The 17,500-nt window shown below is 28.2% G+C and overlaps 1 protein-coding gene across 8 annotated transcripts in view; it reads right to left on the bottom strand.

Annotated features, from left to right (window-relative positions):
- LOC118440255 (serine/threonine-protein phosphatase 2B catalytic subunit 2) overlaps positions 1 to 17,500 on the bottom strand; it is a 203,523-nt gene that overhangs the window by 128,470 nt on the left and 57,553 nt on the right. For 3 of the 8 annotated variants that reach the window (XM_035863038.2, XM_035863041.2, XM_035863042.2), the window contains exons 1-3: positions 9,689 to 10,044; positions 8,568 to 9,372; positions 5,342 to 5,545 (exon numbers count right to left, since the gene is read on the bottom strand). In XM_035863038.2, the coding sequence (XP_035718931.2) occupies positions 5,342 to 5,545; positions 8,568 to 9,372; positions 9,689 to 9,757 (1,078 nt within the window). In that variant the 5' untranslated portion in view covers positions 9,758 to 10,044. Of the gene's footprint in view, positions 1 to 5,341; positions 5,546 to 8,567; positions 9,373 to 9,688; positions 10,061 to 17,500 lie in introns of those variants that run through there. The other 5 variants (XM_035863046.2, XM_035863045.2, XM_035863043.2 and 2 more) reach the window with 4 other exon arrangements.

Here is a 17,500-nt window from a genome sequence, read left to right as displayed (position 1 = left end):
TTTCTTTCCTTTCTTTTTGTTTTTTTTTCTTTCTTTCTTTTCTTTCATTCCGCAAGCATTCAATTTGCCGGATTATTGTTTTAAGCAAATGCTTTTTTTTTTTTTTTTTTTTTTAATTTGTCGTCTCTTTATTCATTTACTTTTATTTTTCCTTTTTTTCTTTTTTTTTTTCCTCTTTTTTTTTTTTTTTCATCGACTACTCATAACGACGTTTGACCATTTTTTTTTCTTTGTTCCTTTTAAATGAATTTTTTTCGTAATGGAAATTTAATCGATTTTTCAGTCGATACTTTTTCGTCAATTTTTTTTTCTTCCTTCTTTTTTGTCCCCCTTTTTTTTATTTTGTTTTAATCATTTTTTACTTCAAGCTCACATCGATTGTCCGATAAATTTTTTTTTTTCTAACGAAATTCGTCAAATTTTTGTAATATGCCTTTCTAATGGTACTTATCAATTTTTCTTTTCTTTTTTTTTTCTTTTTTCTTTTTTTTTTCTTTTTAATTAAAAAAATTTCTCGCAATTAATTATTTCATTACTTTATTTATAATTTCAGGATGAATAATTTTATTATTTTATTAGGTTTCATCAGGATGGTATTAAAAATGAATTAAATTAAATAAAAAAGAAAAAGTAAAAAAAGAAAAAAAAAAAAAAAAGAAAGGAAGAAAGGAAGAAATAAAGAATGACGAAGAAAAGTATATAACATTAAAACAAGCACGTACAAATAATTAATTCGATTTAATCGAAACTCGAAAGAAAGTTAACGTCAGCTTAATAAATATATCACGAGTCGAGTAAATTAAATTTGGTTTTCTTATTAAGTAATATACTCACGTAGGGTTGTTATATGTAAAGTGGTATATGCAAACCGGAGTAGCATGATTAACGAGACCTGATTTTACGACGTTATCCAACTATGGTAGTTGTGCATTAACGATTACCAACTCTTAACACATTGCGAAACAACAAGTCGTCAAAGAGAAAGGAAAAAATTTAATAGTTAGAACGAGTTTGGTGCGAGTCGTGCGAGATAAAATAAATTATAAAAAAAAAAAAAGAAAATTAAAAAAAAAAAGAAAAGAACCAAAAAAAAAAAAAAAAGAAAGAAGAAGAAGAAGTTCAAGAAAGAAAAAGTCAACGATTAAGAAAGTTTATACGTCAAACGTGATTTATCTCGAGCGAATTAATGCGAGTGCAATGGTAACTTGCGTAATTGTTTTCGTGCGAGATACAAGAAAAAAAAGAAAAAAGAAACAAAAAAAAAGAAAAAAAAAAAAGAAAAAGAGAAAAACAAACGCTGAACGATCTTGCTTTTACAATTGGTATGTATATGGGGCAAAAAAAAAAAATTGAAAGAAAAAAAAAAGAAAAAGGAGAAGAGGAAAATAAATAAATAAATAGAGGAAAATAATTGAATTTGCAAAGTGGCAAAAAGGGATAATTAATTTTTAAAATCACTTCAAAACATTTTGATCCCACCACCTCCGTCTACCCACTTAGACGAGTGGGTGGATGGGTGGGTGGGTGGAATCGGATCAACGTGTAAATCGTTGTTTTATCTTTGTTCTTCGATCATCTCGACAAGCTTTTGAATCTACTCTTCTCTTTTCTACCTTTTTTTCCTCGCTTCTTCTATCAGCAATATTTTTTTCCCCCGTCAAAGTAAATAGATTTTATCGAAACAATTAATTTATACACAGCTTTTTTCTCTACGTGGTACTATCATTTTCTCTCTCCCTCTCTTTTCCTCTCTCTCTCTCTCTCTCTCTCTCTCTCTCTCTCTCTCTCTCTCTCTTTCTCTGTGCAAATATAATATAAAACTTTCATCTATTATTATTATTATATTTATTATTATCTTTATTATTATTATTATTATTATTATTATATAATAAATTATGTATTTTATATATATATATATATATATATATATGTATATTATTGTTATAAATATTATTATAATTATTATTTCATGCCGATATATATACAAAATATTTCTAAGAAAAAAATTTTTAAACTATTGATAAGATATGTAATTCAATAATTAACGCGACATACTTAAGAATAAAAAAGAAATAAATTTCCATAGATCATTCGAAGATAATACGTTAAAAATATTAGCGTAATATTATTATATATTCCGTACATCATTAGGAAAACAAATTTTTCTTTTTTTTTTTTTTTTAATCTATCACTCTCCTACAATATCGACATTTCTTAATGTATATAATATATATAGAATATACATACATATAAACTAAGAAAACCGATAGATTTATGTCCTGTTTACATCCTGTTTTCAATTCCACGTATCGTAAAAGGCCTCTGCCAAAATGTGTATATTCATACTCACATAAACATATACATATACATATATATATATATATATATATATATATATATATATATATATATATATAGACACAGTATGAATATGTTATTGGGTCGTTAAAACACCGATTATTTCGTAAATGATGGACAGTAAACATTTTTCACTAATCGCAAATGATCACTGCAGTATAAATATACGGAAAGAGAAAAAAGAAAAAAGAAAAAAGAAAAAAAAAAAAAATTATGGGTGTTCGTAAGAGAAAATAAAAAATAAAAGAAAAAAAAGGGTTAAAAAATGAGAAAAGAAGAAAAAAGAACTATTCACCCTTACATATCTCGAAAAGGTCAGGAGTAAGCGAAATGAAACAAAACGGAAAAAGAAAAAAAAAAAAAAAAAAAAAACAAAAAAAAAACGAAACAAAAACAGAAGTGAAAGAAACAAAAGAGAAAAATAAATAATAGAAAAATTTCACGTGCACTTTGTAAATGACGTCAGGGACTTGCAAATTTTTTTTTATTAAAATTTTATTCCAACTTCAAACGGTCAAGAGATATTTGTTCGGACGTCTATGGACGCACATCCTATATATAAATATATATATACACACACAAAAAAATACACGTGTGTAATGTACGTGTCTCTCTTAGAGGGAATGTTTGTGTGTTTGTACGTGCAAATCTTTTTTTCACTGTAAAAAGAATGAGAAAGAACGAGAGAACGTGCATGTGACAGACACACGATTACTTTCTGGCACGACGACGACGACAACGACAACGACGACGACGACGACGACGACGACGACGACGACGACAACGACGACGACGACGACAACAACAACGAATAAAAAGAGACAAAAGATATGCAAGAGAAAGAGAGAGAGAGAGAGAGAGAGAGAGAGAGAGAGAGAGAGAGAGAGAGGGAGAAATGGCGCAGTTTGTCGAATACAAATTTGTATCGTGAGTCGGCCAAGTTAAACTGGACATGTGTCTATTACGAGCACTTCGTTATTATTATTACAGGATGGTTAGAGAGAGCAGCTCACTAAAAGTTTCTAAATCGAAATTCTGTTGCAAAAAAAAAAAAAAGAAGAAATAAATAAATAAATAAATAAATAAATAAATAAATAAACAAACAAAATCTCAAAAAATTCAATTACCCGCCCCTTTCCTTCCTTCCTTCCTTCCTTCCTTCCTCTCTTCCTCCCTCCCTCTTCCACCTCATAAAAAACAAAAAGAATAAAGTAGCAATTGATTTTTATGAACGTCCGAAAACTTTTCAACCGCGCGTAAACCCCGCCACCACGCCCCTGTGTGTACTTTTCGAAAAATAAAAAAAAAAAAAAATACAAAATAAAAAACAAAAGGAAAAAAAAAATAAATAACACAATGAAAACAAAAGTTCGTATTTAACGTTTGTTAACATCTACGTGAACTTTTGTAATATGCACTAGGAGATTGTAAAAATCATAAAAAAAAAAAAGGAAAAAAAAATTGTGTAACGAAATGAGTTTAAAAAAAAAAAAGAAAAGAACAGAGAGACAGAGAGAGAGAGAGAGAGAGGCAGAGAGAGAGAGAGAGAGAGAGAGAGAGAGAGAGGAAGAAACGAGAATTAAAAAAAAGAAAAAAGAAAAAATCAGAACAGACCGAGAACAAATTAAGAAAAGTAATTAGAATTTTAATATATATTATATTTTTCATTACTCTTTTAATATTCATATAAATAACTAATTAATAAATTTACACAGAAAACATACGTTCTTTCGTATATACTCTCTCTCTCTCTCTCTCTCTCTCTCTCCCTCTTTTTCTCTCTATTTCTCCTCCCCTCTCTTTCTCTTTCCTTCATAATTGCAAAGCAAAACAAAAAAGGCTAATTATAAATTTCCCAACTTGTTCGCTTCTAATATCGATCACGTAATTAAACTAATGTATAACTAACATCTAATAAAACGAATTCATATATATATATATATATATATATATATATATATATATTCTATATAAAAAATAAAAAATAAAAAATAGCACGATTACTGCATATTGTTAACATCCGTGATATAAATTCATTCATATATGGATCATCACGAGCGTGACTGAAATGAGGCTGAAAATCTGGACCAGATCCGGTTACACTTGTGATAGATGGACTCGCTCGCTCGCTCGCTCACTCACTTACATCATCATATAAATCGAGTTATGTAAACTTAACACATGTTCGATTCTTAATCCATACCGATCCATTGTTGATCGGTTTTGCTTTCAACGCAAAAATTAATAAACCGTTTCACGTCCTCTATAAACTATTAATAATTAAATTCTCAAAAATCCACGTTGAGATATTAAAAATTATAAAAAGAAAGAAAAAAAAAAAGAAAAGAAAAGAAGAGAAAAGAGAAAAAGGAAGAAACCTCTTACAATTAATTGATAAAAAAAAGAAAAAGAATAATACTGATAGGAAAAAGAAAAAAATAAAAAAAAAATAAAAAAAGAAGTTATATAAACATTTTTGATTTTTTTTATTAAATTTTTCGTTAAATGTCGGAGTATATAAATATTACGACCGATATAATTCATTAAGTCATATCATAAATATTTCATAATTTATTATAAATACCCGGATGATTTATTTAATTTATTCAAAAAGACTGAGCAAATATAATATTGTAAAAGGAAAAAAAAAAAAAACAAAAAAAGAAAGAAGAATAATAATTTACGATAAACAATATCGTAAATAATGATTTAACAAAATTTTATTAACATTTTAAAAACGAACGTAAGTTGCATGTACTGTATGCATATATATATATAAAAACGCAAGTACAAGCATACATATATATATATATATATATATATATATATATATATATATATATATACATTTACTCGTGATTGATCGACAATGCGATAAAGATAAAAAGATTAAACATTTTTCGTTATATATTATAAAAGAAACTTAATTTAAAGACATATATATATATATATATATTTTGAAATGTAAATAATTTAAACTTACCGGTTACAGGTGCTTCGATATCGATCATTGTCTTTTCCGAGCGTAAAATGGCGGCACCATCATTGACTATACGAAGGGCCGCAGCTTCGTCGATTCTACCTTCGAGAGTGAAGTGTTGCTTAAGAACTTCCGGTCTCGGCCGATCCGTTCCCGAATCGAAGACCTCAGCCACTGTCAGCTTGTGCGACGGTGGAAAGGGTACATCTATGATAAAGTACAAAAGAGAAAAAAAAAGTTACAAATTAAAAATCATTAAAAAAAGTACTTCCTCCATTGCAATTCTCTTTCCTAGCTCTCTTTTTTCTTTCTTTTTTTTATTTATTTTTATTTATTCTTTTTTCCTGTTTCCCTTTTTTTTTCTTTTTTTTCTCTCTTTTTTTTTTTTTTTATTCTTTCTCTCGTTCAAAAACGAAATACAGGAACGAACAACTATAAAAAAAAAAAATATATATGCATATATATATATATATCGATCGATTAACAATAAATACGTAGTTCGTATCGCACGAACAATTTTGAATAATTTTTTCGTATAATTTTAATCAATACTTAAACGAAATAATTAATTAATAATAATTATTCATCGTCACGAATAAACAAATATTTAATATGATTAATACGAGTAACTGGTATATCATAGATAAATATTAATTAAATAATACGTGTGAATCATATACCGCAAATGATTTAGAACGGATAAACGATAAATAGATTATAAATAGTCTTTTAAATAAATATTTTGTTATCTGAAGTATGATATATGGCATGTATGTAGAAAAAAAAAAAGAAAAAAAAAAAAAGGAAAAAGGAAAAGAAAATAGAACAACGTACGTGAGATGGAATTATCCTTACGTGAAATTTACCTATGAAACACTCGTGTAAAATAAACAAAAACGCGTGTTAATAATCTTCAGATAAATATTTGTTCTATTTGTATGTGTGTATGTATGTATGTATGTATGTATGTATGTATGTATGTATGTATGTATGTATGTATGTATGTATGTATGTATGTATGTATGTATATAAGAGAACAAATTGCGACGATTGTTCTCGGTTGAAATTTACCTAAAAACTTGTGTATAAAATATATATATATATATATACAAACACACGCACACACACATACACACGTACGTACGCACACGTAAAGAGAAAGATACATATTTACGGAAATCTACGAGTGTACACAAAGAAGTTACACAAACGTATAAATATATTTCACATATACGTGCTAGATAAATGATCGGTACAAAAAACAAAAACAAAAAAGAACAAAAAAAAAAAAAAAAAAAAAAAATAAAAAAGAAAGGAGTAACCAAAAGATCTTAGACGATATTAAAAATTAATTACGTGTCTTCGAAATCTTATTTGTTTTTCTTTTTCTTTTTTTTTTTTACCGATCAATTTATCACCGACCGTTTTTAACATTTACTGTCTCATTATGCAAATTTTCAAATCGTCAACGAAGTCAAGCTTTGAAAAAACAAAAAAAAAACAAAAAACAAAAAAAAAAATCACTAAGGTCTGATATAAACCGCAAACTTAAAAAGAAATCTAAAAAAAAAAAAAAAAAGAAAAAAAGAAAAAAATTCTCTCACAAAAAAAAATATAAAACGAACAAAAATGAAGAAGAGCAATTGATTGTAAAAAAAAAAAAAAAAAAAAAAAAGAAAGAAAGAAATCAGAATAGTAGAAACTTTTCGTTTAGCCTGTATAGATATAGAGAAAGGTATGTAATACAGTGTATCGATAATTTCTCTCCCTCTCCCTCTCCCTCTCCCTCTCTCTGTCTTTGTCTCTGTCTCTCTGTATGTGTTGAATGTAACAAGGATGCATCAGCATACCAGCAATAGACCAGCCGAGTATCTAATCTTGAATGAAGTTCGCTTTTTAAAAAACGTGTACCCGTTTATCGTAGTTTGCATTTTCTAAGGAGATATCTATTGTGCGCAAAGAGAGAGAGAGAGAGAGAGAGAGAGAGAGAGAGAGAGAGAGAGAGAGAGAGAGAGAGAGAGAGACTAGTAACAAAGATCCGTAATACCGTGTTTAACCGTTGTTTACCCTGCCGCTGAAATTAACCGGAGAAATGCAAACGTTTGTTACAATGAACGTTTTGAGTACGTTGCACTCTTTCTAGGACAAAGAATATGCTGCTACTGGCTAGTATGTGTATATATAAATATGTATATATATATTTCTCTCTCTCTCTCGCTCTCTCTCTCTCTTTACTCTCTTACATCCCTCTTTAGCGTCTCCACAAACCCTCATACGTCGCTCTTATGCATAACGCCGCAGCAAATTGCATGACTTTTCAACCCGAATAAGATGTTCGCGTGTAAACGCGACGCCGATGCAACGTGACGTCGTTAAAACGTTATTAGGAAAAAAAAAAAAAGAAAAAGAAAAAAGAAACAAAAAAAAGAAAGAGAGAAATAGATAGATAGAGTGAGATAGAGTGTGAGAGAGAGAGAGAGAGAGAGAGAGAAATAACTAATCCTGTTATAGTTCGTTCTATTTTATCGGATGTATCATGTTCGTACGCGATAAAATAGCTTTGAAAATGAATGAGAGGAAGGTGTATCTGTATGTGTGTGTGTGTGTGTGTGTGTGTAAGTGCGTGTACTTTTTTCTAAATCGATGATATATCTCTAACGAAAATAAATAAGTATGTACAACGAATTTTGATACACTTTGATTTGTATTAAACGTGTGATATATATATATATATATATTTTTGTGTATATATATATATATATATATATATATATATATATATATATAAAACACACAAATACACACACTTATCTGTAGACATTTTATATATACGCGTGCGTGTGTATATTTTGTCGTTCTTAGATACACATGTGAATGAGTCGTATAAATGTATATTTTTCTTTTTTCAAAATTCTAAATATATTACACGTATATAGAAAACCGAATTTTGATGATATCTATTTGCAAGTTTTACGAAAAAAAAAAAATAATAATAATAATAAATAAATAAATAAATAAATAGACAAAAAGTAAAAAATAATTCAACTTTTTCCAATAGAAATAAATAAACAAATAACTACAATACACAAATTATTCTCCATCTGTTCTATGAAATAAAGTGAAGAACGAGAACAACAGGGAAAAAAAGGAAAGAAAAGGAAAGAAAGAGAGAAAAAAAAAAAAGAAAAAAAAAAAGAAAAAGAAGAAAAAATAATATGTATACGAAGACCTGGTCTAGCCCTATCATAAATGACAGGTACACGTTTCTCCCTTCGATTTTGAAAAGCTTTAGTAATTCGCATGAGCTCATTCATGTCCGACATAGAAGATTGTATGATCCTCTTCGGTGTAGATGACTTTATTTTTGATTTGATATCTTTCTTTGAATTTGGTCGCCATTTTTTTTCGATAGGAGACTCAGACAACGAAGACGGAACATACGAACGTTTTCGATTATTCTTTTGTATTGATCGACGAGGATCAATCATCGATTCTGATTTCTTTTTAGTAAAAACATCATCATCATCATCATCATCATCATCATTATCATCATCATCATCATCATTGGAATCATCAACCGATGAATATAACATAGACGAACATTTTTGATCGTTATTCGTTTGGATTAATCGACAAGGGTCATCGATCGAAGTATTGTCATTAACGGAAACATCCTCGTATAAATCATTCTCAACTTTGATCTCCTTCTTAATAAAACAATCAACATTCTCTTTGGACAATAACACATTATTTTTCGAATCAGTGAACGTATCAATATCGATATTATTCGACTTTATTTTATCGTCGTAAATCTCGAACGTATCCTCCTGCTTAACTTTCGTTTTATAATCATTAGAATCAGTTCGTTTAATGCATGATAATTTTGAAAGATCACCAAATATTTTATAATGACCCCGACGTGATTCCTCCTTTTGTATCTTTTGTTTGTTCATCGATGATTTCATCAACAGATAAATCATTGACGATGTTTCCGTTCGTTCCGGCGATGGTGACTTTTCTTTTACGATCTTTGCCTAAATCATTTATTTATATTAACTTTTTATATATATTATTTATCTTTTATATATTTCAATGATACAACAATTATACATATATGTTCATACATATATACAAATTTTTTCTTCTTTTTTCAATTTTATCTATAACAATTTAATATTAAATGAATGTATATATACATATATTTAATGATTAACAAAATTGATATATATATATATATATATATATATATATATATATATATATGTATGTATGTATGTATGTATGTATCGTGAGATTTTTTTTCTTTTTTTTTTTAGAAACGAATTTAGAATATTTTGTTTCAATTCTCACCATTTTTGGTGACTCCAATCGACGTGGGATCCTCATCGCGTTCCATTTTTGATGAAAGTTCGTATACATGTCGAATAATTATTTTCAAACTTTCAAACCTTTTTTATCCCACGCTTTTATTTATTTATTTATTTATTTATTTTCTTTTTATTATCTTTTCCACTCTCTTTCCTTTACCCTCAATCGTTATTATATGCACCAATTTCGAGATTAATTTATTTCTTTTAAAAGTCAGGACGTACAGTTAATAAAAATTAATTAAGTCGATGATATTTAATTGACAAAAGATGAGAATAAAACGATTAGGAGATTTGTTTGATTAATATAAAATTCACATATAATACGTATTTGCGTTAACGATTATTCTAATAATAATTAATAATAATAATAATAATAATATTTAATACGAAAAGTTAATATATTAGAATTAAAATATGTATGTACGCGATATATAATTTCTCGTACGTCTGTTATCATTGAAATACGAAATTAAACTAACTACCTGACTATTCTGATCTTGTTACATTGTGTTTATATCCTTTAGAAATGACAACGCGTCTTTGTATCCAATGTCCTTGGATAAATATTATGATTTCAAGGCTAACCTTTGTGATTGTTGATCGTTCAAAGATAATACATAACGTATGTATATTAATATATAAATCGAACGAACGAATTTATAATAAGCAAGTCTGAATCGTACTTAATGAAAATTTTTAATTAATACAAATTCTATTTAATCATAAAGTTTATATTAAACGATAAATATATATATATATATATGTATATAACTAATTATTATATAAAAATGTAATATATTATAATTAAATAAAAATCATTTTCAATTAAGTATTGTAATCTAATCAAATATTAAATAATAAATAATTTGCATCAAAAATTATATGACTATTAACATATATACATATATATACATTTTTATAAATTATTATTATTATTATTATTATTATTATTATTATTATTATTATTATATATTATTCATATTATATAAAAATATATAATATCTAACAATAAAAAAATCTATATATATATATATATATACATATGATTTCTTTCGCATTAATTATATCGTAACACAGATGGATCGTGATAATTGTAGAAAAATTAAAAAAAAAAAGAAAATAAAAAAAAATTGAAAAATGGAAATAAAAATAATTTTCTTCTTTTCCTTTTTTCTTTTTTTTTTCAAATTTACGATTCAGAAAAATATTATAACACTAATATTACACTGTTTATCACATCGTGATAGGTAAAATTTTTATTTAATATATCATTCCCGAAGGTACTCGTTAATAACATATTACTTCGTTTAATTAACTTCGATAAGAATTTTGAAAATGATGATATCGTAACTATTCGACTGATAAATTTCATTCAGAAGAGTCGATTAATCGAAAAGCACTTCCCCTTTGATTTATTTTCATTTGAAATATATTATAGATATATTATAAAAGGGAGACGTCGGAAAGATAGTCAAAAGCTATTAAATTTTTCGTCACCACCTCTCTCTCCCTCTCTCTCTCTCTCTCTCTCTCACTCTGTGTGTCACACATATACGCACACGCACACGCACACGCACACGCATATGTAGACAGAGACAGAGACGTACGAATTTCTAGTGTAGTTGCCAAAAACGTGATTATAAATAGATTTTGTGACAAAAACAAGTGGACGTGTCGTGTCCTCTCGAGTAGGCGTAAAATTTTTTAATCGGCTCGATGAACGAATTTCAACCTATCATCATGTCTATATATATATTAGACACATATAACCATTATGAAGTATATATATATATATATATATATATATATATATATATGTATGTATAGTGTATATAGTATATAATATATATAATAAATGCCAATAACCACATGAAACTAAATTAGTCTACGTGAAAAATCGGACAAAAATATAATTTATCACTTTTCTTGTTTTACATTCTCATATATCTCTCCCTCTCTCTCGTTCTCTCTCTTTTATTCAAAAAAAAAAAAAAAAAAAAAAAAAAAATGTATTATCTCAAAACGACAAATATTTGACTCAAACTATTTTTATAATAACAGATTCACATAGATCTATTCTATTTGCACGTACACACAGGTCGTATATGACCTGTATTATTTCGTGCAAGAATACGAAAAAAGAAAAAAAAAAAAAAAAAAAAAAAAAAGAAAGAAAGAAAGAGACAGAGAGAATACAATCTAATTCATTTATATTTAATTCTCATTATTCTTTTCCTCCTTTTAATGAAAAATACATTTTGATTCGCCGCGGGGAAAGATATTCCAAAAAAAAAAAAAAAAAAATAAAAAAAATATATATATACATATATATGTAATAGAAAAAAAAGTAAAATTAAAAAATAAAAAAAATAAAAAAGAAAGAAAAAAGAGAAAGAATTAATTCTTTATAGATTATGGATATAAATAAATTAAAGTTCTAACTGATCTATTTAATATCTCGATAATATCGTTATTACTGTCATCAGGAAAGGAGATTTGTCGTAAAAAAGAAAAAAAAAATAATAATAATAGAAAAAAAAAAAAAAGAAAAAAAGAAAAAATTTCCCTTACTCTTTCTCGATGTCATCATTCACAGTTTCGTTCTAATTCAAACAACAATGATTCAATAGAAAAATGTGTGTGTGTGTGTGTGTGTGTGTGTGTGTGTGTGTGTGTGTGTGTGTAAGAGAGAGAGAGAGAGAGAGAGAGAGAGAGAGAAAGACAGAAAAAAGTCAATTGAACGAGTTCTATACAATCGTAAAAAAGTTATCGTCCAAAATCAAAATTACCTTTTGCCTATGGAGAGGAAAATGAATGAATGAAGAGGAAAAAAAAAGAAAAAAGAAAAAGAAAGTAAAGGAAAAAAAAGGAAGGAAGGAAACTATCGACACCAATCATAGCTACACCTATTGTGTAACAACGAATCTCGAATAAATCCCGAAATTTCGAACTAATATCGAAAATGAAAATGAGAGATAGAGAGAGAGAGATAGAGAGAGAGAGAGAGAGAGAGAGAGAGATACACAGATAAATAGAAAGGCAATGAATAGGTTTATCAAACGATACCATAGAACATAATTTCTTATCACATTTATCATGTTATCGATAATAATCAATGTTAATAAGTAATCGGAGTATAAATAAAATGTAATTGCAAAACGCGTAGCAAAATCAAATTCACCGATCATTTGATGGAAGAATTTTAAATGTGATTGTGTGTGTGTGTGCGTGTGTGCGTGTGTGCGTGCGTGCGTGTATGTGTGTGTGTGTAGGGGTACGTTTGTCGTTAATAAAATCTCGTCGTTTTTGTATATATTTATCAATCGATCAGCTATTAGATATTCTTGCTTTTCATATCAAATCGATCGATCGATCGATCGATCGATCCGAATAAAAGTCCCTAAGCTGTTGCAATTAAAATATCGAACAATTGATTTTTCGACTCGCAATTAGACTCAATAGTTTTACAATGAGAAAATAAAAAAAATAAAAACTATAGAAAAAAAAATAAATAAATAAATAAAAAAGACAAAAAAGAAAAGAATCATTGGACCATCATCCTATATATAAACTCGAAAATAATACTGTCGACACGGGATTGTAAAAAAAATTTTGCGCTCATGAAATAAAAAAGTAAAAGAAATAAAACAAAAATTTTAAAAACAAAAAATTTTTGAACTACTTAAACGAGCGTGTCAATCAATTTGGTTAATTTTATAGAAGTACTGCGATGGTCGGGATAAAAAAAAAAAAAAATTGTTTCTAAAGAGATTCTTAGTCTTTTTAGTTTCATCATTTGAATATAAAAAAAAAAAAAGAAAAAAAAAAAAAAAGAAAACCCAATAACAACAACAACAACAACAACAACAATAAAATGAACGAGCAAACAAAGACAGACGCGAAAGGAAAATAAACAAAAATAAATTAACGAAAAAAAAATAAAAAAAAAAGGAACAACAAAATCGTGTGGCCGATCTAACGTTGGAACGTTGAAAAAAAAGTAAAAATAAAATAAAATAAAATAAAAAAAAATAAAAAAAAGAGAGAGATTCGGGGAGTTAAAAACGTCGAAATCTACTAACGAAGTGTTGATAAAACGTAGACGCAGACAATTGCAAAATAATCGTTAAAGAGAAAATTAATGAGAAGACAATGGCGGGGGGATGATATATATATATATATATATACCGTTCGATTCTGTCGATTCTCGTTAACGTTCTCATTAATTCCGTTGAGAAGGACTGGTAATGGTGGCAGTATCGAAAGTTAGAGTCGAGTGTTCTTTTTCCGAGAAAGGGAAGAAAAGGATAAAGAGGGAGTAGGATGGGAGAATAAGTGAGCGCGGGGTGAGGAAGATGATGATTAGACAGTTGGTGATACAGAGAGGGGTGGTGGGGTATCTATTTTCTAACACGTAAATCCTCGCTAATTGAGGGAACGCTACAAATAGTTTCCTACGATTTACACGCATAGTAACAGTAATAGTTGTAGTAATAATAGTAATAGTAGTAGTAGTAGTAGTAGTAGTAATAGTAGTAGTAATACTAGTAGTAGTAATAGTAGAGGGTAAATGTAAATCCGCACTGTCGTTGACACGAAACGCAATCGTGGTGTATAATCCTTTTAAAGCTTCATTAGAACTCAACCGAACCGGTTGCAAACCCTCTTTCTCTCAACCCCCTGTGCCCATCTCCAATCCCTTATTCACCTCTTCACCCTTGTGCAATTAGCTTTACCATTGTCAATGTGTGCGTCGGATTAAAGGACGCACCTACGTTACCAACTTCCTAATACCTAATTTACTCGATATTCAAAGTGCCGATACAATTTTATATGGGTAAGTGTTTGTGTACGCGCGCGTATACCTATGTGTGTTTGTATCTCATCAGTAATACTTACGATTTCGATGTGTTAGATGATATCGAAAAAAAATTCTGATAATTAAAGATTCTACGAAAAATTAAATCGAAGAGAGAGAGAGAGAGAGAGAGGGAAATAGGGGATGAAGGGTACGATAAGGGTGCGATGAGAATGCGTGGGTGGATAAAATTGGGGATGATAAAATCAGATTCGACCAATTCAAGAACATAAACGATGTACAACAAGATTCGAAGTTCTTTTTCTTTTTCAACTACAGTCGATCATTTTATTCTAAATAAAATATAAGTAAGGATAATAAATAAATATTAAAATCAGCTTGACGTTTAAAAAAAAAAAAGAAAAAAAAACGAAGAAAAAAATAATATTATAAATTAAAAATATTTCAATTGGATTAAACGCAGTACCATTTTAAATGGTTCCCCTTTTATAATGAATATTACGATGTTTCTTAACGAAAAACGATATGTACTGTAAGAAAAATCATTATGTGTGTGTGTGTGTGTGTGTGTGTGTATACATGCATGCGCGCGTATACGCGCGCAAGTCTTTTTAAAGATTTTTATAAAGGAAGAACAGGGGAGGGATAAAGGGTAGGATAGGGTAAGATGAGAAAAAGGGAAAAACGATAACGGATAGCGACGTTATATAACGAAATCAAGAGAATTTAAAGAACGCACAAAAATGGCCATTGGATTTTTCAGAAATGCTTTTGCAAAGAGTTCCGGTTAGAGAAAAAAGAAAAAAGAAAAAAGGATAATAGAGAAGATAAGGTAAGATAGATAAAGATAGAAATATATATATATATATAAAAAAAGAAAGAGAGAGAGAGAGAGAAAGAGAGAGAAAAAAGAATATAAAAGAGAGAGAAAGAGAGAGAGAGAGAATTGGCAGGAAGCCAGTCAGAAATGCTTTGTCATTCTACCATTACTAATACCATTACTATTACTAATACTGATAGTACTATTAGTAGTAACCATCAATATGCCTACATATATTCTACGTAAACATATACGATAGAATTATATATAACAAAGTGCTGGAAAGCTTAGATCAAATGGATTGAATCATTTTCGATTGATAGACAGGTCGACAGATAGTAAATTGTCATAGATGGTCTAATGTCAAGGAATTTCAATGTATTAAGGTATCAACCTTTTATCTTAATCAATGAGAGAAAAAAAAATGAAAGGGAGAAAGAGAGAAAGAAAGAAAGGATACGGAGAAAAAGATAACTTGTTTCTAATGTATCATTTTCTTCTTTCTCTTCTTCTTCTTCTTCTTCTTCTTCTTCTCCTTATTCTGATTTCTATTCTTTATTTTTCTAATACCCATCGTAAAAACTTATCGCTAATGACAATTCTCATGGAATATAATAAAAATAAAAATAAAAAAAAAAAATATATATATATATATATATGTGTAATGTACGTGTAAAAGAAAAAAAAAAGAAGGAAAGTACAAAATTGGATCTTTCCTTTCTATCTATTCGTTCCTACGCCATTTTCGTATTCTATATTTATTTTTTCTCTAAGGAATTTTTCAGATTTTTTTTTCTTTCTTATATATTTTTCTTTCTTTCTTTCTTTCTTTCTTTCTTTCTTTCTTTCTTTCTTTCTTTCTTTCTTTTTTTTTTCACTAAAATTTCTCTTCATTCTTTTATATGTTCGATAAGAAGGCATGAGAAAGTATATAATTATAAGCGCTCGTATGCACATTAGAAATTAATCGAAATAATCGTAAATAATGGTGGACGAAGAGATAATGAACAAGGTAAGTATCGTATAGTCAAATTTGCGAGTTAGAGAGTTAGATAACTGTTAGTTGTTGACTAAGGATTTAACAGCCGTTTAAGTAACTTGTTATCCATGCCATAGAAGTAACTAATCGAACTCGCTTTCCGGCTAATACGATTACACAAAGATGAATCGTTAATTTCATGAAACGTAATTTGTATCATTTTATAGAAATGAAAAAATTTATATAATCTTAAAAAAAACGTAAAATTTAGATAATTTTTATGAAACGTTAACGAACGCATATATACATATGCGTATGTATGTACGCATGTATGAAAAATATAGATATGCGAGAGTAAGGAAAAGAAAAAAAAAAAAAAAAGAAAAAAGAAAAAAAAAGGAGCCAAGAAAGTGAAAGAAAGAAAAGAAAATAGAAAAAAAAAAGAAAAAAAACAAACACATATGAACACTATAATATCACATTTGGCAAATGTATCCATACATAATAAACAACGATCTTTACGTATTGAATGAACTATAATTCCATTTTCCTATTATCATAATAATATCTCCTAATTCTAATTCTAATAGAATATTTGATATTGGAAATCCATTTATCGTCATAATCTCCCTTCTCCTCCTCCTCCTCCTCCTCCTTTCTACTTATGCGTATTTGTGTATTAGAAGCAAAAAAAAAAAGAAAAAAAAAAGAAAAAAGAAAAAGAAAAAGAAGAAAAAGAAAAAAGGTAAGAACAAGAAAGATCGTTCTTGATAAATAGAGAAAGTTTATTTAACAGGTGATAAGAAGTCAACGTTGTGAAAGAAGAAAAGGAAAAATAAAGAAAACAAAAAAAAAAGAAAGAAAGAAAGAAAGAAAGGAAAGAAAGAAAAATCGAGAGCAATGTGATAGCGTTAGTTTTATAATTAAAATGAAAATGAGAGATGTTTCCTCTCCGTTTCTCTTTTTCTATCTCTATCTCTATCTCTCTATCTCCTATCTCCTATCTCTTTCCATCTATCCATCTGTCTAACAACGTTACGTTATCGATAGATTTCGTAGAGTCTCGATGTATCAGCGGCGAAAGGAGAGAGAGAGAGAGAGAGAGAGAGAGAGAGAGAGTAAAAAAAAAGAAGAAGAAAGAAAGAAAAGAAAGAAAAAAAAAAGGGAAAACAAA

Source organism: Vespa mandarinia, chromosome 7 (genome assembly GCF_050613455.1).
Source record: "Vespa mandarinia isolate Hongniang chromosome 7, ASM5061345v1, whole genome shotgun sequence".
In the NCBI taxonomy this organism is placed as follows: domain Eukaryota; kingdom Metazoa; phylum Arthropoda; class Insecta; order Hymenoptera; family Vespidae; genus Vespa; species Vespa mandarinia.
The sequence above is the reverse complement of the archived record's forward strand: the minus strand, read 5'-3'. Positions and strand labels throughout refer to the sequence as shown.